The sequence below is a fragment of the Triticum aestivum genome, chromosome 6B (assembly GCF_018294505.1).
Source record: "Triticum aestivum cultivar Chinese Spring chromosome 6B, IWGSC CS RefSeq v2.1, whole genome shotgun sequence".
In the NCBI taxonomy this organism is placed as follows: domain Eukaryota; kingdom Viridiplantae; phylum Streptophyta; class Magnoliopsida; order Poales; family Poaceae; genus Triticum; species Triticum aestivum.
The window spans coordinates 580,333,625-580,359,955 of NC_057810.1; the positions used below are offsets into that span (position 1 = coordinate 580,333,625).

Sequence of the window (26,331 nt, forward strand, 5' to 3'; positions counted from 1 at the left end):
GATGGGTGGGCCCTATGGTAATGTGCGCTGCTGAATGTGGACCGTTTGACTGGTCAATTGATCGTGTTATCAACAAATTACGGAGCTGTATGGTGAGCCAATGACCGTATGATCACCCTAATATGTACTCCTATTTTATTAACATAGTAAAGACTCAAACTACCATTTCTTTCTTTCATATACGGGCTGACAGGTGGGCCCCACGGTTACGCGCCCCGATGGTGCAACACTAGTTGTGCCGTTTGACTGGTCAATTGATTGTGTCATCAACAAAATACGGAGTTGTACGGGTGAGCCAGTGATAGTATAATCATGACATGTATTTGTTTAACACGGTACACACGCAAGGGCTCATATATACGCGCAAGCACTCACCGCTATAGGTGCACACACGCGAACCCTACCCCTATGAGCACCTTCGAGAGAGTGGGCCAGCATATATGATCTTGAAATTTTACGAAGCCACCATAGGTGCCTCGTAGTCGAGTGGAACGTCTCCTCCCACTGAACGTACATCGCCGGAAAATACTGAAATTAACACAAGATAAATGCGAGCACCGAGACTTTAACCTTGGTGGGCTCGAGAAACCACTGTCCTCTAACCATCCAACCACATGTTGGTTAGCATGACAAAATGTATGTGGTGACCGTGATGAGCTTACTCTTAAGTCCAGTGACCATATCGCGCTTTCGCTTCAAATACAATGACCGTAAGTGTCGTCAACAAAATACAGAGCACACATCAAATGCAAAATCCGTCAGTGTCATCAACAAAATATGGAGACGTATCGTGAGCTAGATACCATTGTACTATTGTATATGCTTATTTTCTTAGTGGCCGATTGCGTGTGTGGTGTGGCGGGCACATCATTTCTAGTTGTGGTGGGTCAACATGAAGACTCATGGGTCGGTTCCATCCTGCACCACATATAGGTTGGACCTAGACGTGTTATACGAGGACCCATGTGGAGGACTCGGCGTACAACACGAAGCTACCAGAGTCGCGGAGGACTCTATCCCCACTGGTGATAAGCCGACTATATATGATTTGTAACCCTAGGCCCTTAGTATGTTATACAAGATTGGGGGCTAGTTCATCGATAGTATACATACAAGCACAATGCCTGGTATTCACGTGTACTTTGTACACACCCCTATCACTAATATACAGTACCAGGAGTAGGCTCTTTCTTCAACTACAAGGGTCCGATCCGAACTAGGGTAAAACTTTGCCTCGTATTACCATCTAGCCTAACAGCCAGGGATATCCTACCGAATGATATGATGAAATCATATATGCCAACTACTATTAGAGAGGTGTGTCGGGGGGGGGGGCAATGTGTGCAAGAGAGGCCTAAAGATAATGTGCGTGCGGGAGACACGTAGGCACATATATGTGCGTATAGAGGGTTAGTAGAGACCGTGCATGTGTATATATGCATGTGAGAGAAATAGTGTTTTCCAACTGAGATTAGTGAAAAGAGTGGTACATAGTAGTCAGAAAGAGAGAGAGAGAAACAGAGAGAGCATGTGCGTGAGACACCCCGACACCCTGAGAGAGATTGTGAGCATGTGTGAAAGAGAAATGCCGATGCATATAAAGTGTGTGCACTTATGCGTTAGATAGAGAGATATATAACGCGTTTGTGAGAACGGGGCGAGGCATAGTGCATCTACGTGTAAAAGGCGGTTCTACGCATTAAATTAAAATATAAATGGCATTATTATATTTGGATGAGATCATGAATTTTGCAAATTTGCATATGGACGAAAATCAGTCTATCAGACACCCATACTCTATTGAATTCTAGCATGTGCATGTGTTTATTTCATATTATCGATCCATAGAGTGAAAGTGGTTTGAAATACAGGCAATGGATGCTTTTGCAATTCATATATAAACATTAATTAGTGCACTCCATGTTGTTAGTGTGAAGCACTTTATACATTTGTCACTTGCATGGATACATTCCAAATTGCTAGCTACGAAATAAAATAAATGTCGAATTCAACATAAAGGGGGTTTCGAAGATTCGAATTCATAGGAAGTGCATTCATCTATTTGAACCCGAGATAATGGCATTTGTAAATCAGATGTAAAAGGGGGCATCAATCTTTGTTGTGAGTTTGAACATGCTATATATATTCATACGCATATCTAACTTTTTTTTTTTGCAACCAAGGAGATTATACCTGGAACCATGCATGAACTGAGGTAAGTTGCATATTTTTTAATATATACTCGTGTACAATGTATATTAAAATGTACCCCCTCCATTCCAAAATAATCGTAGCTTTAGGATTTTCAAGAGTAAAGATTTGTGAAGTTTGACAAATCCTGAAAGTTCAATTCAAGAGAACCGGAAACGTTAATGCTTCTGCTCCCAAATATTGAACGAAGCGCCAAATAGGCCTCTGGTCACCTGTAACCGCGCGAGACTAATGTTTTGGTGGTAGGAAATTACTGTCCTAACTCTGGCCTGTATAGCCTATCGGCCCGATGTCCAAAGGTCTAAACTGGGGTAGGTTTGTAACTTCACCAAGACGCCAGTCTCAACCGCCTCCGAGAAGCATTCATACGCCGTGGGCGCCTAAACACCCATGCGCTCGGTCGAAATCTATCCCGCCCACATTTGGGACACCTGACATGACTGTCCTACCCCCAACCCGTAATATGTCTGAAATTTTAGATGGGGGCAAAGTTTGTAACTTTCCCCAAATTTCAAACAAGCGCGTCACAAACCGAAACATTGTTCCCCCTTAGTTCCCCGCCTCCCTCCGTTTCCCCATTCATACTCCGTGGGCGCGAAAATGCCCTCTCCACCAGCCGCGAACCCCCAGCCTCCTCTGTCCTCCACCCCATAGCGTCCAATCCACCACCGCCCTCCTCCATCACGCCGGAGCTGGTACCCCGATGTCGTCGTCCAACGCAACCGCAACCGCAACACCCTCAAGGACTTAGCAGCTGAAGCCGAAGCAGAGCTGCCTCCAAGACGCCGATGCCGACATGCGCCATACCAGAACCACTCCGACCACGCCGTCCTGCGCCTCACTGCTGTGGCTCCACTGTCGCAACCGTCCACCACACCGGAGTTGTTCCCGCTACGCCGTCGTTCGCCGCCTCGGATCTGCTTCCCCGCCGCCGACAGACGGCCATCGCACCACACTCAACAACTTGGCCATGGGTTCGTCCAAGGCTGCACCATCCTCCACAACTTCTGGTTTCCGGCGAACAACAAGATTGTCGGAAAAACAGAAGGAGGACACAGCACTGCCAGCAGAAAGAGGTACTCCTCTTCCCTTATTCGTGCAAATCTTACGTCTTCGCTCACACCGTATTCATCCCACGAAATAAACTAGTTGAGCGCTTCTTACTGCATCTTCTTCGTGATACTAAATGCGCAAGGTTTCCTCCCTTTTACTATTTCACCTTTGCTAGAGGTCAGTAGCCCGCCTGGATTTCAATTCAGGGTCAGTCGAACTGCAATTAAAAGAAGCAGCACCCGCTTAGGCGCGCAGAACACCTAGTCCGCCTGTTCCCCGGGGAAGCGGCACATCGGTGTCTATCATAGGGGTGTGGGGCGCAGGAGCTGCTTGCGCCCGATCTGGAGGTCGGCGGGGCTTGAATGGATGGCCGGGGGGAGGGGGGCGGTGCAAAGCACGGCGGTGCGGTGAGGTCGAGGGGAGGGCGCAGGCAGGGGAGGAATACTGGGCCGGTGGTCGCTGGCGTTTCGAGGAAGATCGTCCACACTGACTGGCTGGAGGTAGATGAAGGTGATCTGCCCGTTCTTTGTACATCGGATGGTGCAGAAAAAATGGACTGACCTATTTGCTTTCAGTTGACTGTTATTTTCATAGAATCCTGTAGTAATTGTGTGTGCCATGCATGTTGTAGAGCTATCATATGTCTCCCGTCATTTATTTCTCACCGACCTGTTATCTGCTACCTTTACACTGTACAAATTATGCACACACTTCACCCATTCTCACACTATTGTTTTTTTATGCATGGGTATTTCAGACTCTAACGCAGTGTTGATGAATGCAGAAAAGAAAAGATAGAAGTCGCTCCAGTGTAATTCGAAGATAAGCACTAAGCGTTTCAGCGCTCTAATGGGTGCAGTGTCAGCAGTTGGAGACAGTAAACGTAGCTCTGTAGTTGATGATCTCAGTTGCCACACACAACCATCCCAGGTGCTTGCTTTAACTTCGCGTTGTCAAATGTGGTTGCATGTTGCATATGGTATCTAGCTTGTATTGCTTCCAATTTGGTTAAATTGCATCTGCTTACTTTACACATTATACCTTTGATAATGACATGCCTTCCTGTTTTTGATACATACTACATATGTCTATTAACCATGTTCGTACATCAAACTAATGCTCTTTTGTATCCCTCGTCAATCACTTATGATGAGACAGTCACCCGGGTGGGTTACTGTGAGATGCCCTACTCGTTTAAAGAGTGCAGTGTCATCCTCCCCACATGATTCTCAAGAAACAGCAAGGCTAAATGAAGATAGTCAACGTAGCTCTCTAGTTAATCACCGCAATTCCCCCACACCACCATCGCAGGTGCTTGCTCTTACTTGGCAGTGTGATATGTGGTTGCATGTTGCATATGGTGTCTACCTTGTAATGCTTCTAATTAGGGTAAATTGCATATGCTTAGTTAACACATTATACCTGTGAATATGACATGCCTTCCTGTTTTTGGTACATACTACGTCTTTCTATTAACCATGTTCTTACATCAAACTACTTTTCTTGTGTATCCCTCATCAATGCTCCTAATTTGTTAAATTGCATCTCCTTAGCTTACACATTATACATGTGAATATGACACGCCTTCCTGTTTTTGGTACATACTTCATCTGCCTATCACACCATGTTCTTACATCAAACTACTGTTCTTGTGTATCCTGCGTATATCGCTTATGATGAGACAGTCACACGCGTGGGTTAATATGAGACGCAGTACTCTTATAAAGAATGCAATTTCATCCTCTCCACATGATTCTCAAGAAACAGCAAGCCTAAATGAAGATATTGAACGTTGCTCTGTACCTGAAGACAACACTTCCCCTACACCACCATCACAGGTGCTTGCTCCAACTTCGCAGTGTGATATGTGGTTGCATGTTGCATACGGTGTCTAGATTGTAATGCTTCTAATTAGGGTAAATTGCATCTGCTTAGTTTACACACTATACCTGTGAATATGACATGCCTTCCTATTTTTGGTACACACTACATCTATGTGTTAACCTTGTTCTTACATGAAACTACCTCTCTTCTGTATCCTGCATCAATCACTTACGATGAGTCACCTTTATTCGTTGCATATTGCATATTATTTCTAGCCTGTTGCCATGTATTGCTTCTAATTTGGTCAAATACATTTGTTAGGGCACCCTTTTAATTTGATAGAGTGATATTGGTTTCATCTTTCATATGGTTTCTAGCTTGTATCGATTCTAACAAGTTCAAGCACCTTGTGCTTAGTTTACACTTTATACATCATACATGTCAATATGTCACGCCGTCCTGTTTTTCATACATATTCCATCCTCCTATCATGCGGCTGCCTTACATGAAAGTAGTGTTCGTCAGTATCATGCATCAATAAGTTCTGAAGAGCAAATTTTATTCCTTTTTCTTGTGGGTTTGACTTGACAAGGCAAAATCAAGAAAGAGGAAGGAAAAGAGTAAGGAAGGCGATGATGGTGGTCCTCTGCAGCAACGTAAATGGAGCATCTGTACCGATTCTCCTTGTACTGATAGTGCATTACATGGTCCAAGTCTCCGCTCCCCTACTCCACCATCCAAGGTGCTTACTCTAACTTGGCAGTGTGATATCTGGTTGCATGTTGCATATGGTGTCTAGCTCGTATTGCTCCTAATTAGTGTAAACTGCATCTGCTTAGCTTACACATGATACATGTGAATATGACACGCTTTCCTGTTTTTGGTACATACTATATCTGTCTATCACACCATGTTCTTAGATGAAACTACTCTTCTTGTGTATCCTGCATCAGTCACTTATGATGGGACACCTTTAAGTTGGTAGTGTGATATTGGTTAGCCTCTTGAATATGATTTCTAGCATGTATTGCTTCTAGTTTGATGAACGCCACCTATGACGAGACAATTTTAACTTGGCAGAGTGATATTGATTGCACCGTCCATATGGTGTCTTGCAGTGTTTCTAATTTGTTGAAGTGCCTTCTGCTTAGTTACCACATCATAGGTTTGAATATGTCAAGCCGTCCATTTTTTCGTACATATTCCATCCTCGCATCATGTGTTTGCCTTTCATCCGAGTAGTGTTCATCAGTATCATGCATGAATGAGTTCTGAAGAGCGAATTTTATTCCTTTTTCTTATCGGTTTGACTTCACAATGCAAAATCATTACAACTGAAGGAAATTAGTCCGGGAGTGGATGATGGTAGTCCTTCGGAGCAACTCAAACAGGGGGTCTCTAAAGATTCTACTCCGCCATCCTCCCAACAAGATTCGCAAGACAACACAAGGCTAGACAGTCAACGCAGTTGTGTAGATGATGAGCACATCTCCCCTACTCCACCATCACAGGTGCTTGCTCTAACTTGACACTATTATATGTGGTTGCATGTTGCGTATGATGTCTAGCTTGTATTGCTTCTAACTTGAATTGCATCTGCTTACTTTACACATAATGCCTGTGAATATGACACATGTTCCTGTTTCTAGAACATATGTGTACATGATGAGCACATCTCCCCTACTCCACCATCACATGTGCTTCCTCTTACTTGGAACTGTTATACATGGTTGCGTTTTCCGTATGATGTCTAGTTTGTATTGCTTCTGATTATGTAGAATTGCATCTGCGTAGCTTACAACTTATACCTGCAACGATCACTTACCCATAAGACACATTTAACTTGGGACTGTGATGTAGGTTGCATCTTGCATTGTCTTCTAGCTTGTACTGCTTCTAATTTCTTGAAATGGCACTTACGACGAGACACTTTTTACCTGATAGAGTGATATTGGTTGCATGTTCATATGGTGCCTAGCTTTCATTTCTTCTAATGTTGTTGAAATGCCTTCCGCTTACTGTTTTTTCATACATATTCCATCCTCCTATCGTACGTGTGAATATGAAACGCTGTCTTTTTTTGTATATATTCCATCCTCCTATCCCGCGCTTGCCTTACATCAAAGTAGTGTTCGTCTGTATCATGCATCAACCAGTTATGCAGAGCTAATTTTATTCATCTTCTTGTGGTTTTGACTTCATAAGGCAATATCAGAAAATAGGAAGGAAAAGAGTAAGTTAGGGGATGTTGGTGGTACTCCGCACCGATGCAAACAGAGACTCTCTAGATTTGCCACTGCTACTGCTAATGAAGTTGAAGTCCCAAGTCTACATGATGAGTTCATCTCCCGCACTCCACCATCACAGGTGCTTGCTCTAAGTTGACAGTGTGATAATTGGTTTCATGTTGCATATGTTGTCTAGCCTGTATTTCTTCTATTTTGATTAAATTGCACCTGCTGAGTTTATACGTTATACATGTGCATATGACATGGCTTTCTGTGTCTAGAATACACTGCATCTATCTATCATACCATGTTCTTACATCAAAGTACTGCTGTTGTGTATCCCACATCAGTAACTCATGATTGGACGCTTTTAACATGGCAGTTTGATAGTGGTTGCATCTTGCATTGATTTCTATGTTGTACTGCTTCTAATTTTTCGAATTGCCACTTATGACAAGACACTTTTAACTTGGCAGAGTAATATTGGTTGCATCTTTCATATGGTGTCTAGCTTGCATTACTTCTATTTTCTTGAAAATCCTTCTGCTTAGTTTGCACATCGTAGCTGTGAATATGTCATGCCGTCCTGTTTTTCTTACATATTCCATCCTCATACGATTGTCTTACATCAAAGTATTGCTTGTCTGTATCATGCATCAATTAGTTCTGAAGAGTGATTTTATTCTTTTGTGTTGTGGGTACAGCTTGACATGGCAAAGTCAAAAAAGAGCAAGGAAAATAATATAGTAGGGAGTGCTGTTACTCGTCGGGTGAAACGGAAAAGGTTCTGCCATCGAGATTCTGCTGGTACTTATAGTGTAGTAGAAGGTCCAAGTCCACCGGCTAAATCTACAAACACAGTATCACCTGCTCCACCAGCTGCAGCATCCGCTTCAACTGTACAAGCATCTCAACCAGTTACTCGTTCGTTTGCTCCGGAACTGGCCAGTTCCCAAGCTGCCTTCACACCTAACACTACTTCCGAAGCACTGCTGACACAACAGGACTTGGCAAGATTAGATGAACCTCATGAGCATCAACACCAAGACGGTACCTGACCGTGTCAAGTTGTAGTTGCATGCTCCTTTATATGTACTCTCACAGTTTGATGTACACTAACACTTTCCATATTCGTTGTTGAACTAGCACCACAGCGCAAGCGGAAACAAACATCAGGGATAATGCTTGACAGATTAACAAAATCTAAAGGAGGAAGAATGGAGATCCATTTTGAGGCAGGTTTAAAAAGGCCACGTGATGCTACAGAGTCAGCCAAGTTAGTATCAGAGGCAGCCATTGCCGTTAGGTGTCATGCACGTATCCTCCCAACGTGGATCCAGTACAGGAATGAGAAAGACAATACCTAGTTTAACACCTTCCTTGACCATTTATCCATAAGTAATGTTATTCATCACAATTAGTAATATTGTCTTGCTCTGTCCCATACTTTCTAGCTTCCTCCTAATAAGACTCACATTCTTTTTTCAATAGATGAGGTTCAAGTTGGATCCGAAAGATGATGCAACTAAACAAGCATGCACTCATGTTTTTCAATCTGCTCTGCAACACTATCGGTACCACCTTAGAAAATATCACTTTGAAGGCAAGGCTAACAATAAAATCGCCCAAACATCTCCAGTGGAATATATTACAGATGAAGACTGGACAGCCCTCATTAAACACTGATCTGATCCAAAGTATCAGGTAGGCTATATGTATTTGATCAGACCACATATTGAACTTGTATTTATGTATGTGCCTTACAAGTGTATCTTCTTCTAGGCTAACTGTTTGAAGAACAAAACCAACCGTTCTAAAGTGAAATTCCAACAGACAACAGGATCTCGTAGCTATATTGCACACTGTGAGGCTCTTGTAAATAACTACTACTTCCTTCTTTTTTTTGTGCCATATTATCGTATCTATATTGACTTGTTCCAAATACAAAGAAAGCCCGTGCGGACCAAAAAGAACCTGAACTGAATGCAGTGCAAATTTTCAAGCATTGCCACACCAGCAAGATGAAGGGCATGAGCACACCAGCTCAAGCCGCTGTTGTAAGTCCTTACTCCTCCTGCCTTGAACTGATTGATACTGTGATGTGTTCATTTAACTACTTGGTTTGCAGCCAATGTCAGTTACTCTATTCACTTTTATACACAGTTGTCTTAATGTATCATTTCACCTTACATGGTTTAAAAGAGATGAAGGATATTCTTTTGGTCTTGATCTGTAATCTAGTTGTTATGTTCACGTGCGCACATAATGATAAAATAGCCTGTTTGTTTTATATCTATTTGCCCATGATATGAATTATGTCATACTATGTTCATCCTACTTTAAACCATGTCTCTTTATCCTTAGATGTCAACGAATGTGAGGAAATAGACAATACAGTAGGCATGCTACATGGACATATGTTCCGAAAGTGATTTTATTATGTAGTTGGCACTACAATACATGCTAATGTATTAAAGTAGTTCACCAAAATAAGTTATGTATAAACGTTTAATCTACTTTGTTTGTTTTTGTCTCATTAGTAACTTATCTGGTACACTAATCTACAAGTTCAAACTTTCAGGAAGCTCCGGAACAAATGATTGAACAACCACAACCACCTGAAGGTGACGAGGCTACTACAGGCACAATGTCACCTCTTGCTGCAGTGCGTTAGTATCTCTCCACTAATAGTGCAAAAAGCTGAAGGAAATATGCCCTAGAGGCAATAATAAAGTTATTATTTATTTCCTCATATCATGATAAATGTTTATTATTCATGCTAGAATTGTATTAACCGGAAACATGATACATGTGTGAATACATAGACAAACATAGTGTCACTAGTATGCCTCTACTTGAACTAGCTCATTGATCAAAGATGGTTATGTTTCCTAACCATAGGCATGTGTTGTCATTTGATTAATGGGATCACATCATTAGGAGAATGATGTGATTGACTTGACCCATTCCGTTAGCTTAGCACTTGATCGTTTAGTATGTTGCTATTGCTTTCTTCATGACTTATACAAAGTTCCTGCAACTATGAGATTGTGCAACTCCCGTTTACCGGAGGAACACTTTGTGTGCTACCAAACGTCACAACGTAATTGGGTGATTATAAAGGTGCTCTATAGGTGTCTCCAAAGGTACATGTTGAGTTGGCATAATTCGAGATTAGGTTTTGTCACTCCGATTGTCGGAGAGGTATCTTTGGGCCCTCTCAGTAATACTCATCACCTAAGACTTGCAAGCATTGTAACTAATGAGTTAGTTATGAAATGATGTATTACGGAACGAGTAAAGAGACTTACCGGTAACGAGATTGAACTACATATTGGATACCGATGATCGAATCTCGGGCAAGTAACATACCGATGACAAAGGGAACAACGTATGTTGTTATGCGGTTTGACCGATAAAGATCTTCGTAGAATATGTAGGAACCAATATGAACATCCAGATTCCGCTATTGGTTATTGACTGAGAATAGTTCTAGGTCATGTCTACATAGTTCTCGAACCCGTAGGGTCCGCACGCTTAACGTTACGATGACAGTTTTATTATGAGTTTATAAGTTTTGATGTACCGAAGGTTGTTCGGAGTACCGGATGTGATCACGGACATGACAAGGAGTCTCGAAATGGTCGAGACATAAAGATTGATATATTGGACAGATATATTTGGACACCGGAAAGGTTTCGGATGAGATTGGGACTATACCGGAGTTCCGGGAGGTTACCGGAACCCCCCGGTAAGTATATGGGCCTTATTGGGCCTTAGTGGAAGGGAGGGAGAAGGAGCAAAGGAGGGGGCGCGCCCCCCAAGCCCAATCCGAATGGGGAGGGGGGCCGGCCCCCCCTTTCCTTCTTCCCTCCCCTCTCTTCCTTCCCTCTCCTACTCCTAATAGGAAAGGGGGGCCAAACCTACTTGGAGTAGGTTTGCCCCCCCTAGGGCGCGCCTCCCCTCTTGGCCGGCCCCCTCCTCCTCTCCCCCTTTATATACGGAGGAGGGGGGCACCCCATAGACACACAAGTTGATCTACGGATCGTTCCTTAGCCGTGTGCGGTGCCCCCCCCACCATATTCCACCTCGGTCATATCGTCGCGGAGTTTATGCGAAGCCCTGCGCCGGTAGAACATCATCATCGTCACCATGCCGTCGTGCTGATGGAACTCATCCCCGACGCTTTGCTGGATTGGATCCCGGGGAACGTCATCGAGCTGAACGTGTGCTGAACACGGAGGTGCCGTACGTTTGGTGCTTGGATCGGTCGAATCGTGAAGACGTACGACTACATCAACCGCGTTGTCATAACGCTTCCGCTTACAGTCTACGAGGGTACGTGGACAACACTCTCCCCTCTCGTTGCTATGCCATCACCATGATCTTGCGTGTGCGTAGGAAATTTTTTGAAATTACTACGTTCCCCAACAGTGGCATCTGAGCCTAGGTTTTATGCGTTGATGTTATATGCACGAGTAGAACACAAGTGAGTTGTGGGCGATACAAGTCATACTGCTTACCAGCATGTCATACTTCGGTTCGGCGGTATTGTTGGATGAAGCGGCCCGGACCGACATTACGCGTACGCTTACGCGAGACTGGTTTTACCGCCGTGCTTTGCACACAGGTGACTAGCGGATGTCAGTTTCTCCAACTTTAGTTGAACCGAGTGTGGCTACGCCCGGTCCTTGCGAAGGTTAAAACAACACCAACTTGACAAACTATCGTTGTGGTTTTGATGCGTAGGTAAGAACGGTTCTTGCTCAGCCCGTAGCAGCCACGTAAAACTTGCAACAACAAAGTAGAGGACGTCTAACTTGTTTTTGCAGGGCATGTTGTGATGTGATATGGCCAAGACGTGATGCTATATTTTATTGTATGAAATGATCATGTTTTGTAACCGAAGTTATCGGCAACTGGCAGGAGCCATATGGTTGTCTCTTTATTGTATGAAATGCAAACGCCCTGTAATTGCTTTACTTTATCACTAAGCGGTAGCGATAGTCGTAGAAGCAATAGATGGCGTAAACGACAACGATGCTACGATGGAGATCAAGGTGTCGCGCCGGTGACGATGGTGATCACGATGGTGCTTCGGAGATGGAGATCACAAGCACAAGATGATGATGGCCATATCATATCACTTATATTGATTGCATGTGATGTTTATCCTTTATGCATCTTATCTTGCTTTGATTGACGGTAGCATTTTAAGATGATCTCTCACTAAAAATTATCAAGAAGTGTTCTCCCTGAGTATGCACCGTTGCCAAAGTCGTCATGCCCAGACACCACGTGATGATCGTGTGTGATAAGCTCTACGTCCATCTACAACGGGTGCAAGCCAGTTTTGCACACGCAGAATACTCAGGTTAAACTTGGCGAGCCTAGCATATGCAGATATGGGCTCGGAACACAGAGACCGAAAGGTCGAGCGTGAATCATATAGTAGATATGATCAACATAGAGATGTTCACCATTGAAAACTACTCCATCTCACGTGATGATCGGTTATGGTTTAGTTGATTTGGATCACGTGATCACTTAGATGACTAGAGAGATGTCTGTCTAAGTGGGAGTTCTTCAATAATATGATTAATTGAATTAAATTTATCATGAACTTAGTACCTGATAGTATTTTGCTTGTCTATGTTTGTTGTAGATAGATGGCTCGTGCTGTTGTTCCGTTGAATTTTAATGCGTTCCTTGAGAAAGCAAAGTTGAAAGATGATGGTAGCAATTACACGGACTGGGTTCGTAACTTGAGGATTATCCTCATTGCTGCATAGAAGAATTATGTCCTGGAAGCACCGCTTGGTGCCAGGCCTGCTGCAGGAGCAACACCAGATGTTGTGAACGTCTGGCAGAGCAAAGCTGTTGACTACTCTATAGTTCAGTGTGCCATGCTTTACGACTTAGAACCGGGTCTTCAACGACGTTTTGAACGTCATGGAGCATATGAGATGTTCCAGGAGTTGAAGTTAATATTTCAAGCAAATGCCCGGATTGAGAGATATGAAGTCTCCAATAAGTTCTACAGCTGCAAGATGGAGGAGTATAGTTCTGTCAGTGAGCATATACTCAAAATGTCTGGGTATAATAATCACTTGATTCAACTAGGAGTTAATCTTCTGGATGATAGCGTCATTGACAGAATTCTCCAATCACTGCCACCAAGCTACAAAAGCTTTGTGATGAACTATAATATGCAAGGGATGAACAAGACAATTCCTGAGCTCTTCGCAATGCTAAAGGCTGCGGAGGTAGAAATCAAGAAGGAGCATCAAGTGTTGATGGTCAACAAGACCACTAGTTTCAAGAAAAAGGGCAAAGGTAAGAAGAAGGGGAACTTCAAGAAGAACAGCAAGCAAGTTGCTGCTCAAGAGAAGAAACCCAAGTCTGGACCTAAGCCTGAAATTGAGTGCTTCTACTGCAAGCAGATTGGTCACTGGAAGCGGAACTGCCCCAAGTATTTGGCGGATAAGAAGGATGGAAAAGTGAACAAAGGTATATGTGATATACATGTTATTGATGTGTACCTAACTAGAGCTCGTAGTAGCACCTGGGTATTTGATACTGGTTCTATTGCTAATATTTGCAACTCGAAACAGGGACTACGGAATAAGCGAGCACTGGCCAAGGACGAGGTAACGATGCACGTGGGAAATGGTTCCAAAGTCGATGTGATCGCAGTCGGCACACTACCTCTACATCTACCTTCGGGATTAGTTTTAGACCTGAATAATTGTTATTTGGTGCCAGCGTTGAGCACGAACATTATATCTGGATCTTGTTTGACGCGAGACGGTTATTCATTTAAATCAGAGAATAATGGTTGTTCTATTTATATGAGTAATATCTTTTATGGTCATGCACCCTTAAAGAGTGGTCTATTTTTATTGAATCTCGATATTAGTGATACACATATTCATAATGTTGAAGCCAAAAGATGCAGAGTTGATAATGATAGTGCAACTTATTTGTGGCACTGCCGTTTAGGTCATATCGGTGTAAAGCGCATGAAGAAACTCCATACTGATGGAGTTTTGGAATCACTTGATTATGAATCACTTGGTACTTGCGAACCGTGCCTCATGGGCAAGATGACTAAAACACCATTCTTCGGTACTATGGGGAGAGCAACAGATTTGTTGGAAATCATACATACAGATGTATGTGGTCCGATGAATGTTGAAGCTCGTGGCGGATATCGTTATTTTCTCACCTTCACAGATGATTTGAGCAGATATGGGTATATCTACTTAATGAAGCACAAGTCTGAAACATTTGAAAAGTTCAAAGAATTTCAGAGTGAAGTGGAAAACCATTGTAACAAGAAAATAAAGTTTCTACGATCTGATTGTGGAGTAGAATATTTGAGTTACGAGTTTGGTTTAGATTTGAAACAATGCAGAATAGTTTCGCAACTCACGCCACCTGGAACACCACAAAGAAATGGTGAGTCCGAACGTCGTAATCGTACTTTACTAGATATGGTGCGATCTATGATGTCTCTTACTGATTTACCGCTATGGTTTTGGGGTTATGCTTTAGAGACGGCTGCATTCACATTAAATAGGGCACCATCTAAATCCGTTGAGACGACGCCTTATGAACTGTAGTTTGGCAAGAAACCAAAGTTGTCGTTTCTTAAAGTTTGGGGCTGCGATGCTTATGTGAAGAAACTTCAACCAGATAAGCTCGAACCCAAATCGGAGAAATGTGTCTTCATAGGATACCCAAAAGAGACTGTTGGGTACACCTTCTATCACAGATCCGAAGGCAAGACATTCGTTGCTAAGAATGGATCCTTTCTAGAGAAGGAGTTTCTCTCGAAAGAAGTGAGTGGGAGGAAAGTAGAACTTGATGAGGTAACAGTACCTGCTCCCTTATTAGAAAGTAGTTCATCACAGAAATCAGTTCCTGTGACAAATACACCAATTAGTGAGGAAGCTAATGATATTGATCATGAAACTTCAGATCAAGTGTCTACTGAACCTCGTATGTCTACCAGAGTAAGATCCGCACCAGAGTGGTACGGTAATCCTGTTCTGGAAGTCATGTTACTTAACCATGATGAACCTACGAACTATGAGGAAGCGATGATGAGCCCAGATTCCGCAAAATGGCTAGAGGCCATGAAATCTGAGATGGGATCCATGTATGAGAACAAAGTATGGACTTTGGTTGACTTGCCCGATGATCGGCAAGCCATTGAGAACAAATGGATTTTTAAGAAGAAGACTGACGCTGACGGTAATGTAACTGTCTATAAAGCTCGACTTGTTGCGAAAGGTTTTCGACAAGTTCAAGGGGTTGACTACGATGAGACTTTCTCACCCATAGCGATGCTTAAGTCTGTCCGAATCATGTTAGCGATTGCCGCATTTTATGATTATGAAATTTGGCAGATGGATGTAAAAACTGCATTCCTGAATGGATTTCTGGAAGAAGAGTTGTATATGATGCAACCAGAGGGTTTTGTAGATCCTAAGGGAGATAACAAAGTGTGCAAGCACCAGCGATCAATCTATGGTCTGGTGCAAGCCTCTCGGAGTTGGAATAAACGCTTTGATAGTGTGATCAAAGCATATGGTTTTATACAGACTTTTGGAGAAGCCTGTATTTACAAGAAAGTGAGTGGGAGCTCTGTAGCATTTCTAATATTATATGTGGATGACATATTGTTGATTGGAAATGATATAGAATTTCTGGATAGCATAAAAGGATACTTGAATAAAAGTTTTTCAATGAAAGACCTCGGTGAAGCTGCTTACATATTGGGCATTAAGATCTATAGAGATAGATCAAGACGCTTGATTGGACTTTCACAAAGCACGTACCTTGATAAAGTATTGAAAAGGTTCAATATGGAACAGGCAAAGAAAGGGTTCTTGCCTGTATTACAAGGTATAAAGTTGAGTCAGACTCAATGCCCGACCACTGCAGAAGATAGAGAGAAAATGAAAGGAGTTCCCTATGCTTCAGCCATAGGCTCTATCATGTATGCAATGTTGTGTACCAGACCTGATGTGTGCCTTGCTATTAGTTTGGCAGGGAGGTACCAAAGTAATCCAGGAGTGGGTCACTGGACAGCGGTCAAGAACATCCTGAAATACCTGAAAAGGACTAAGGATATGTTTCTCATATATGGAGGTGACAAAGAGCTAGTCGTAAATGGTTACGTCGATGCAAGCTTTGACACTGATCCGGACGATTCTAAATCGCAAACCGGATACGTATTTTTATTAAACGGTGGAGCTGTAAGTTGGTGCAGTTCTAAACAAAGCATCATGGCGGGATCTACATGTGAAGCGGAGTACATAGCTGCTTCGGAAGCAGCAAATGAAGGAGTCTGGATGAAGGAGTTCATTTCCGATCTAGGTGTTGTACCTAGTGCATCGGGACCAATGAAGATCTTCTGTGACAATACTGGTGTAATTGCCTTGGCAAAGGAATCCAGATTTCACAAGAGGACCAAGCACATCAAGAGACGCTTCAATTCCATTCGGGACCAAGTCCAAGTGGGAGACATAGATATTTGCAAGATACATACGGATCTGAATGTTGCAGACCCGTTGACTAAGCCTCTCTCACGAGCAAAACATGATCAACACCAAGACTCCATGGGTGTTAGAATCATTACTATGTAATCTAGATTATTGACTCTAGTGCAAGTGGGAGACTGAAGGAAATATGCCCTAGAGGCAATAATAAAGTTATTATTTATTTCCTCATATCATGATAAATGTTTATTATTCATGCTAGAATTGTATTAACCGGAAACATGATACATGTGTGAATACATAGACAAACATAGTGTCACTAGTATGCCTCTACTTGAACTAGCTCATTGATCAAAGATGGTTATGTTTCCTAACCATAGGCATGTGTTGTCATTTGATTAATGGGATCACATCATTAGGAGAATGATGTGATTGACTTGACCCATTCCGTTAGATTAGCACTTGATCGTTTAGTATGTTGCTATTGCTTTCTTCATGACTTATACAAAGTTCCTGCAACTATGAGATTGTGCAACTCCCGTTTACCGGAGGAACACTTTGTGTGCTACCAAACATCACAACGTAATTGGGTGATTATAAAGGTGCTCTACAGGTGTCTCCAAAGGTACATGTTGAGTTGGCATAATTCGAGATTAGGTTTTGTCACTCCGATTGTCGGAGAGGTATCTTTGGGCCCTCTCAGTAATACTCATCACCTAAGCCTTGCAAGCATTGTAACTAATGAGTTAGTTATGAAATGATGTATTACAGAATGAGTAAAGAGACTTACCGGTAACGAGATTGAACTAGGTATTGGATACCGACGATCGAATCTCGGGCAAGTAACATACCGATGACAAAGGGAACAACGTACGTTGTTATGCGGTTTGACCGATAAAGATCTTCATAGAATATGTAGGAACCAATATGAACATCCAGATTCCGCTATTGGTTATTGACCGAGAATAGTTCTAGGTCATGTCTACATAGTTCTCGAACCCGTAGGGTCCGCACGCTTAACGTTACAATGACAGTTTTATTATGAGTTTATAAGTTTTGATGTACCGAAGGTTTTTTGGAGTACCGGATGTGATCACGGACATGACGAGGAGTCTCAAAATGGTCGAGACATAAAGATTGATATATTGGACGGATATATTTGGACACCGGAAAGGTTTCGGATGAGATTGGGACTATACCGGAGTTCCGGGAGGTTACCGGAACCCCCCGGTAAGTATATGGGCCTTATTGGGCCTTAGTGGAAGGGAGGGAGAAGGAGCAAAGGAGGGGGCGCGCCCCCCCAAGCCCAATCCAAATTGGGAGGGGGGCCGGGTCCCCCCTTTCCTTCTTCCCTCCCCTCTCTTCCTTCCCTCTCCTACTCCTAATAGGAAAGGGGGGCCAAACCTACTTGGAGTAGGTTTGCCCCCCCTAGGGCGCGCCTCCCCTCTTGGCCGGCCCCCTCCTCCTCTGCCTCTTTATATACGGAGGAGGGGGGCACCCCATAGACACACAAGTTGATCTACGGATCGTTCCTTAGCCGTGTGCGGTACCCCCCCACCATATTCCACCTCGGTCATATCGTCGCGGAGTTTAGGCGAAGCCCTGCGCCGGTAGAACATCATCATCGTCACCACGCCGTCGTGCTGACGGAACTCATCCCCGACGCTTTGCTGGATTGGAGCCCGGGGAACGTCATCGAGCTGAACGTGTGCTGAGCACGGAGGTGCCGTACGTTCGGTGCTTAGATCGGTCGAATCGTGAAGACGTACGACTACATCAACCGCGTTGTCATAACGCTTCCGCTTACAGTCTACGAGGGTACGTGGACAACACTCTCCCCTCTCGTTGCTATGCTATCACCATGATCTTGCGTGTGCGTAGGAATTTTTTTTGAAATTACTATGTTCCCCAACAAAAGCACATTCCTGCGTAATTCTGGGTTGGTTGTCAAGGTAACCTCGTCCAAATCGCCTACTAAACAAAATCTTCCTGCTAGACAGAGTGATGTATCTGTGCTCCAGACACAAGTCCAATCCCTAATGGACGTTGTTTCGGAAACAAGAATAGTGGTTGACAAATGTCGTCAAGATATGAATGGTTTTGAAACCAGACTATCAGACATTCGCTTCGTTGTTGAAGAGCACTGGCGGAAAAAGGTGGAGATCGTGCTGCTCCATCAGATTCTACAGCCTGAAACATTAGCACTCAGGTCAAATGATTTGTGCTTCTATACATATGATGGTACTTTTATCTGGAAGGACTATAAACTTTATGCCAACAGGCCTTTTGTTGTATGATTGGGATTTATTTTGTTGAGATACAACATTTATGATGCTGCCACAGGCTGCAGTAATTACGATGCTATTTTTGTAGTGTAGGTTTATCTTAGTAATGTATTCGGCCGAAAGCTTCGTAGGAGCCCAACATGCCAACATTCGTCGGGCCCATTCCAATTGGGCTAAAAACGATTACGGGCCGAAATTGGCCTGTAGCCCACTAAAAATATCTGGGCTTAAATTAGCATAAGCTTTCAAATTTTTCTGGTAGGCCTGTGCCCATAGTGGGCCTTTAACAGGCCTAAACATAATTTGGGCCCTCAGTAAAAATAGGCCTTTACAGGTGTAAATATCTCGAGCCCATAAAAAAGATGGGCCTTTAATAGACCGAAAGTGAGATTGGGCCCTATTGTGCCAAATAACCCACTGGACTTAGCAGGCCGAAATGGTGGCCCATTTACGATGCAGATATTTGACAGGCCGAAATTCGGACGGGCCGTAAATGCGCCGACCTAATACACGGGCCTTTAACAGGCCGGAACTTTGGTTGGGCTAGATTATCGTCATTTTTATATGGGCCGTTAATGGGCCCGATATGACGTTGGGCCACATATGGCCCATGGTTTACGTCCGGTGTTAACAGGCCGAAAATGACAACAGGCCGAAAGTGGCCCAAATCTATAGTGGGCCTCTAACGGGCCGAATGACAGACATGGCCGAATATGACCCAAATCCTTCACGGTCGTTTATGGGCCGAAAGTTTTGATGGCCTGTAAATGGGCCCAAATGAAGCCGGACCTTTAACAGGCCGGAAATACACCGGGCCGTAATTCGGCCCAATTACTTAGCAGACTGTTAACGGGCCAGAAGTGACCATGGGCCGCATTGATGAGAAGTTTAGAACAGGCCGTTGATGGGCCGATTTGACAAAGAATGTTGGGCCTTTAGCTGGGCCGGCCCATTATGGCCTGCAGAATCTTGTGGGCCTTTAGCTGGGCCGGCCCATTGTGGTCTGCAAAATCTTGTGGGCCTTTAGCTGGGTCGGCCCATTATGGTCCGCTAAATTTTGTGGGCTTTTAGCTGGGCCGGACCATTATGGTCCGCTAAATCTTATGGGCCTTCGGTTGGGCCGACCCATTTAAACTTTGTGGGCCACTTTTGGGCCGGTCCACGTGTCAACATATCATAGGCCCATCTCGACCGTTGGATGAGTGACACCTGTGCCAACGCGGAGCTGGCAGGTGTTCCCTTCGGCCAATCAGAATTTTACACGTGGAAATTTCCCATTGGTCGGGGCTGTTAACGGGTTATCGGATCCAAAATCCGACCCGATAGCTTAACGTCATTCCGTTAAGGTGGATGCCACGTGTCGGTCACCCTTGACGAAAGCACTTCTGTGATGCGCGATTTATCGTCATGGAAGTGGACACTTCCGTGATGATATTTTTGGTAATGTCATGGAACACTTCTACGACAGCACATGTATGACTATCTTGATTCTATCATAAATTTGTCATGGATGTACATGCATGACAAAAAACGCGACCTACTGTGACAAACACGTATCATCACGAAAGTGTATTTTTTTTGTAGTGAGTAGCCGAGGGCTACCGCCGTGAACACGCCACCGCGTAGAAGTGAAGCCACATATGACGAACCGTGGGCTTCAAGACAGCGCCCTCAGAAAGGAAACGACACCGGAGCGTCGCCACCGCCCGATCCGAGGATCAGAGTTTCCCCTGGAGCAACACGACGGGCAATGAGAGCCGTGACAACGCCTTCAAGAAGGGAACGAGTTTCACCGCCGCCGGTCCATCCAAAGATAGACCAGGTTTTCACCCCAGCCACACTCATCGCCACCGCACGCCACACCCCGGCTACCATGCCACCCACATGGCCGTGGCACCGGGCAGCACCGAGCCACGAGCTCTGCTCATGATCACCGTGGATCCACCACCAGGGCCGCCGTCCCTGCATCCAAGACTATGACACCACCTCACCAGAGCCCTGACGCTGCCCCAACCAAAGATACGAGCGGAAAGGACCCGCCTTTCGCACCCCTGGGCGGGCTCTAGTGCCGAGACCCAAAAGGCCGGCCAAAATCGGCCTCCATCAACCCGTCCGCGGCACCGGGCGCGAGACAAGCTCGGTCCTTCTACTGGGCGCGAGACAAGCATGGTCCTGCTGCCGGGCGCGAGATGAGCTCGGTCCTGCTGCCGGGCACGAAACGAGCTCAGTCCTGCTGCCGGGCGCGAGACGAGCTCGTCCTGCTGCCGGGTGCAGGACGAGTGATGAACCGCAACTGGGGGAGAGCTCACGCTTCGACGAAAGTAGCGTCAGGACGCCGAGGAGAGGGGTCAAAGGCCAAAAGAGTCCACCTGCAAACGAGCCGATGCCGACGGAGAAGCCAACCGTCACTGCAGCCGGAACCGCCGAGCTGCCGTGTAGACACCAAGCAGTAGGGAGGCCACCATACCTCCCGCCGCCGCCGTAGCCCACGACCAGAGCAGCCACCAGGCTGGACCAATGAGTTATCCCGCACAGCCATGCTAACTGTGCAGTTCTTATGGTGGAAGAGCTCGAAGATTTTGGGGGAGACACCTCTCGGCCTAACACCCTGTAGCCAAGGAGAATCCCGAAACCTAGCCTTGCTTTCATCTCCCACGGTAACTTAAGTGGCCTCCGCAAATATGTCACGATCATTGTCAACATGGCGAGCCAACACCAAGCCGAGTCTTGGGCGGAAGTAGGGCTGGAATTCGAGCCGAGTCGAGCCAACTCGGCTTGACTCTCTAGAGCTCGTTTTGTTAATGAGCTAGCTCGACTCGACTCGTCACTATAACGAGCTCAAGTTCAACATTGGCTCGACTCGTATAACTCGCGAGCTGGTTCGTTTAGCTTGTTAAGCTCGTTAAATATTTGAACATAAAATCCTCAAATATGATAAAAATGATTATGTATATATTAAACATATATATCACTAAACAATTGTAATTTCCTTGTAACACATGAGCCTTGCTTTCATCTCCCACGGTAATTTCCTTGTAACTTTGAATTTAGTGGTGATTAGCCCGTAGGAAATTGGTCTGTACGTTTAAAGTTTCTACTATTTGTCAATTGGAGATGATGCACCGCTAGATGTGAGGCATGCTGGTTTGGTCTGCTCGTAGACTGCACATTCAGCCTGCGAACTACAGTAAAGACTTTTGTGCATTCAGTCCGGCTAATAACGAGAAGTATCTCATGCATACTTCCCAGGGAGTGGACTGAGCATAAGTACATTTATTTTATTTCGGGCAGGGCGGGTCATGGCACGTTTTTGCCCGTACCTTCGTCTGTGTTCCTCTTCTCTACTTTCTTCCACGATAAACCTCATATCGTAAATTCGGCAGAACATTATTCGTCACAATGCTGTTACACACAATTTTTTAAAGTAGTCACACCGCGTTAAACGGTCACGATACCCACCTTCGTGGCTATTCTGACTCTGTCACACCACCAAATTATCAAAGTCTCCCCATATAAAACTATGTTCATTTATTATTATTAGTCGCTAGTCGCCACGCGTTATCCAAACCCCTGCCTTACCCATACCCAGTTGCCGGCCCTCGTTGCTATGCCCAAAGTACTATATATATCTGCGCGTCTCTCTTCTCTCAGCATCATCGCGGTCATTTGAAGCTAGCTACTCAACCCATAGCCATGGCAACCAGTCAAAGCATAGCACCTTCGTTCTTCAGCTTCCTAAAGGAAGGCGTCCTCCTCCCGACCCGCAACCGGAGGCTCTTCATAGCGGTCGGCGCCATCATCGTCGCCTCCACCACGCTCCTCCTCCTCGGCAGCGACCTCGCCCTCCAACCCCTCGCCGACGAGATCCAGCTCGACGTCAAGGCGCTAAACGGCACCGACCCGGGCAGCCTGGAGTACGCCAAGCTCGTACAGGAGATCCAGAATGACACCAAGGAGCTCCTGCTCGTAGGCGCGGGGTACATCCTGTTCGCGGTCGTCGTCAGCTCCGCCGTCCGGATCCTCCTCCTCTTCGCCACCGTCTTGACGTACTCCGGCGAGCAGCGTGCTACCTTCAGCGAGCTCCTCGGAAAAGCTAACGCGCACCTGAAGGGGCCCTTGCTCACGCTCGCCTTCGTCTACGTCCTCGAGATCGTCTACATCGTGTTTCTGGCGTTGATGGGGGCACTTCTCGTTGTTCTCATAGTGAAGCAGTACTTCGTGTTGCTCATCCTGGCGTCGCTGCTAGTCCTCTCCGCGGCCATCTCCCTCGTGTACTTCTCCTTCGTCTGCTCTTTCAGCGTCGTCGTGGCGGTGGCCGAGCCCGGCTGCCACGGCGCAGCCGCGTTAGGTAGGGCGTGTAGGCTGGCGAAGGGGAAGAAGTGGCAGGTCGTGCTGTTCGTCGCCGTTACCAGTGCCTTGGCCACCGTCCTATCGCAAGTGCACACGCTCGCGAGGACATGTGCGGGTAGTAGCGTGGCACTTGGGTTGCTCCTGGGTTTTGTGTACGCGGTTCTGATGGCACTCGTGCAGTTGTTCGCCGTCTGTGCCATGACCGCGTTCTACTACGAGCGCAGGGAGAACATCGACGGCCAGCTGGGGGATACTGTATACGCCAAGTTATCAACGGAAGAAGCAAACGCTTGATCATTCTACTTGTCACACCAAATGGTTGGCTGTAATTTTTACTTCATGTATGTTAGACTATGTGTGTGTGTGTGTGTGTTTGGAATGCATGCTCCTACTATATGTAACTAGCTAGCCGGCGCCCGTGCGCTCGTTCGTTGGATTAAGCACACTTTCCATTTAAAGAAACAAAAGCACCTGGTCTTCTTTAATTGCATAAAAAGGAAAGCGTCAGGTCCCAAGCGCTTACATTTATTAGGGCGATCAAAAATTTAAAAAGTTGTAACTTTTTATTCAAGTATCAAAATTCAGATCCGTTTCCATCGTTGGGTTTCTCGTGACGAGTTCTTCAAAACTAGATCCCATATGAGTAGGTTTCAGCGAACTTTTTTTCCCGAGCAACTTTGTGTGCTACAGAGGCAACTTTAGTGTTATAGAAAAGCAACTTCTTTTTCCCCTAGTATGACTATCTATCAACGAAGAATCCTTCTAAGTTGGTTACCATGACTACCAGTTGACTAGCTTCACCTCTAAATCACCTACCATAAGGACAATTCCAACGCGGATCACCAAATCGCCACAAATGTCGGGATCAACCTCTCTAGACACTTTTAACCATCCTATGACGGTCACCTAATTTGTTTGAACAAGTTCGTACGTCCAAAATCCTCTAAACCGAACGACGAGGGGGCGTCCTCATGGCCCCTCGGCGTCCATTGCTCCCTTGGACATCAAGCCAGATCCCATCTCCTCAGACGACAAGAGGAGCAGAATCCGTCCCTCCTAGCCGAGGTCCCCACGATGGACAAAGAGTCTGCACTACAAATGGAGAAGCTAACCCAACGATCAACCTCCGACCGTTGTCTAACGACGCCCTCTACGCTGCTCCCGAGCATACACGACGTCCAAAACTAGATGTCGCGTAAAGGAGGAGACATTGTCTCCACTGCACCAACCATTTCTGTTGTAGGAGATAAAAACAACAACTTCGAATATTGATAAATGCAGTCACATATAGAAAAGACTAAGTTCACCCATCAGAGCCTGTTGGGGTAGAAAAGAAAAACAACTATGCGACTTATATGCACTGATGTTGTACCTAAGAAAGCCAACAACTTTTATGGTATTTTTGTGCAACTCCAATGCATTCATTAGACAACTCGTGTGTAGTCCCAGTCTGACTTGGTATCTAGATAAAGCGGCCACATATAGAGAAGACAAAGTTCACCAGGCAACTCGTGTGTAGTCTAAGCCTGAACAACTCCAAAGTTTTCCTTGGGCATCTAGGCAGTAGCAGAGGAGAAAACACACACACACACATGCACGGGCGCGCGCACGCACACACACATAGTCATGTACCTCATAATGTCTTGGTAATGTTTCTGTTTATGAGGATTGGGCAACTGGATACATGGTTTTAGACAATTGTATGGTTGATTGTGGGCAACTGGATACATGGTTTTAGACAACTGTACGGTTGATTGTGGGCAACTGGATATATAATTTTAGGCAACATTATGGTTGCTTGTAGGAAACTATGACACCTAAAAATGGATAAAGAACATACACCTATAAAATTGTGCATAACGTGTGAATGTTGGACAATGCAAGAGAGACAGGCTCACGTGATCGACTACTCCTATGTTTGTTTGCTCGAGAAATATAAATAGTTTTTTTACTTCAGTAAATTCATGTAACGATTTAGCTTTTTGCTAATACCAAAAAGACGACATTCAAAATGGTAAGGAAATTACATAGAGTACCAAAAACCATAAAATCATGAAATTGGTTCAATTCGTTTTATGTTTGTGTGGTTTTCCGTCAGATTTTAAAATGCACAGAGTGATAGACTCTTGAAAAAAATATATGTCTCAATCCTTCAGTGTCCCAATCTTCTTTCTCTACATCCATTGGTGGCATGACGTGAACAAAGCTCGTTGATGCCTCTGGGATCCGTCATAGCAGAGTAAACTTGTTGAAATCCAGGAGCTTTTAAAAGTAACAGTCAAAACATCATCAGTATAGACCAACGGCAGCCGTAATCGTTATAGAGGCAAATTTAGTGCTATAGAAAAACAACTCCTTTTTTCCAGTATGACTACCTATCTACGGAGGATCCTTATAAGTCAGTTACCATGACTACCAATTGACTAGTTTCACGTCTAAATTGCCTACCATAAGGACAACTCCAACGTGGATCACCAAAACGCCCCAAAATATCGGAATTAGCCTCTGTAGACAATTTTAACCATCCAATGAGTCCAACTACTATCAGGCATGTAAAAAAGCTGCCCCATATGAGTTCCTTGCAGCAAAAAATAGCATGCATCCTCTATCCAAAGTAAAAGACATACATCAACTTTGCTATGATTTCAGACAACTCTTGTAAAATTTGAAGCGGCTAGTGTCATGTATTAAAAGAGGGGTTGCTGCCCCGTAAGCTCCTTGCAGTAATATCAAGCAACCCTTATGCAGAAAAAAATCCACGAAAACAACAAGTAGAGACAACATATATAGGTGGCACTAATGCATATATATTCTCTAACATAGGCAACTATAGTGTGATTCATGGGCAACTATTAAAAAAAACAAAAAATG

General features: G+C 44.7%; 1 protein-coding gene across 1 annotated transcript in view; it reads left to right on the top strand.

Annotated features, from left to right (window-relative positions):
• The window catches only part of LOC123139417 (uncharacterized), a 65,903-nt gene extending 41,982 nt beyond the window's left edge, over positions 1–23,921 (top strand). The window contains exon 2 of the mRNA XM_044559225.1: positions 22,762–23,921. Coding sequence (XP_044415160.1) covers positions 22,762–23,754 — 993 coding nt within the window. The 3' untranslated portion in view covers positions 23,755–23,921. The remainder of the gene's footprint in view (positions 1–22,761) is intronic.
• The last annotated feature ends 2,410 nt before the right edge of the window (positions 23,922–26,331 follow it).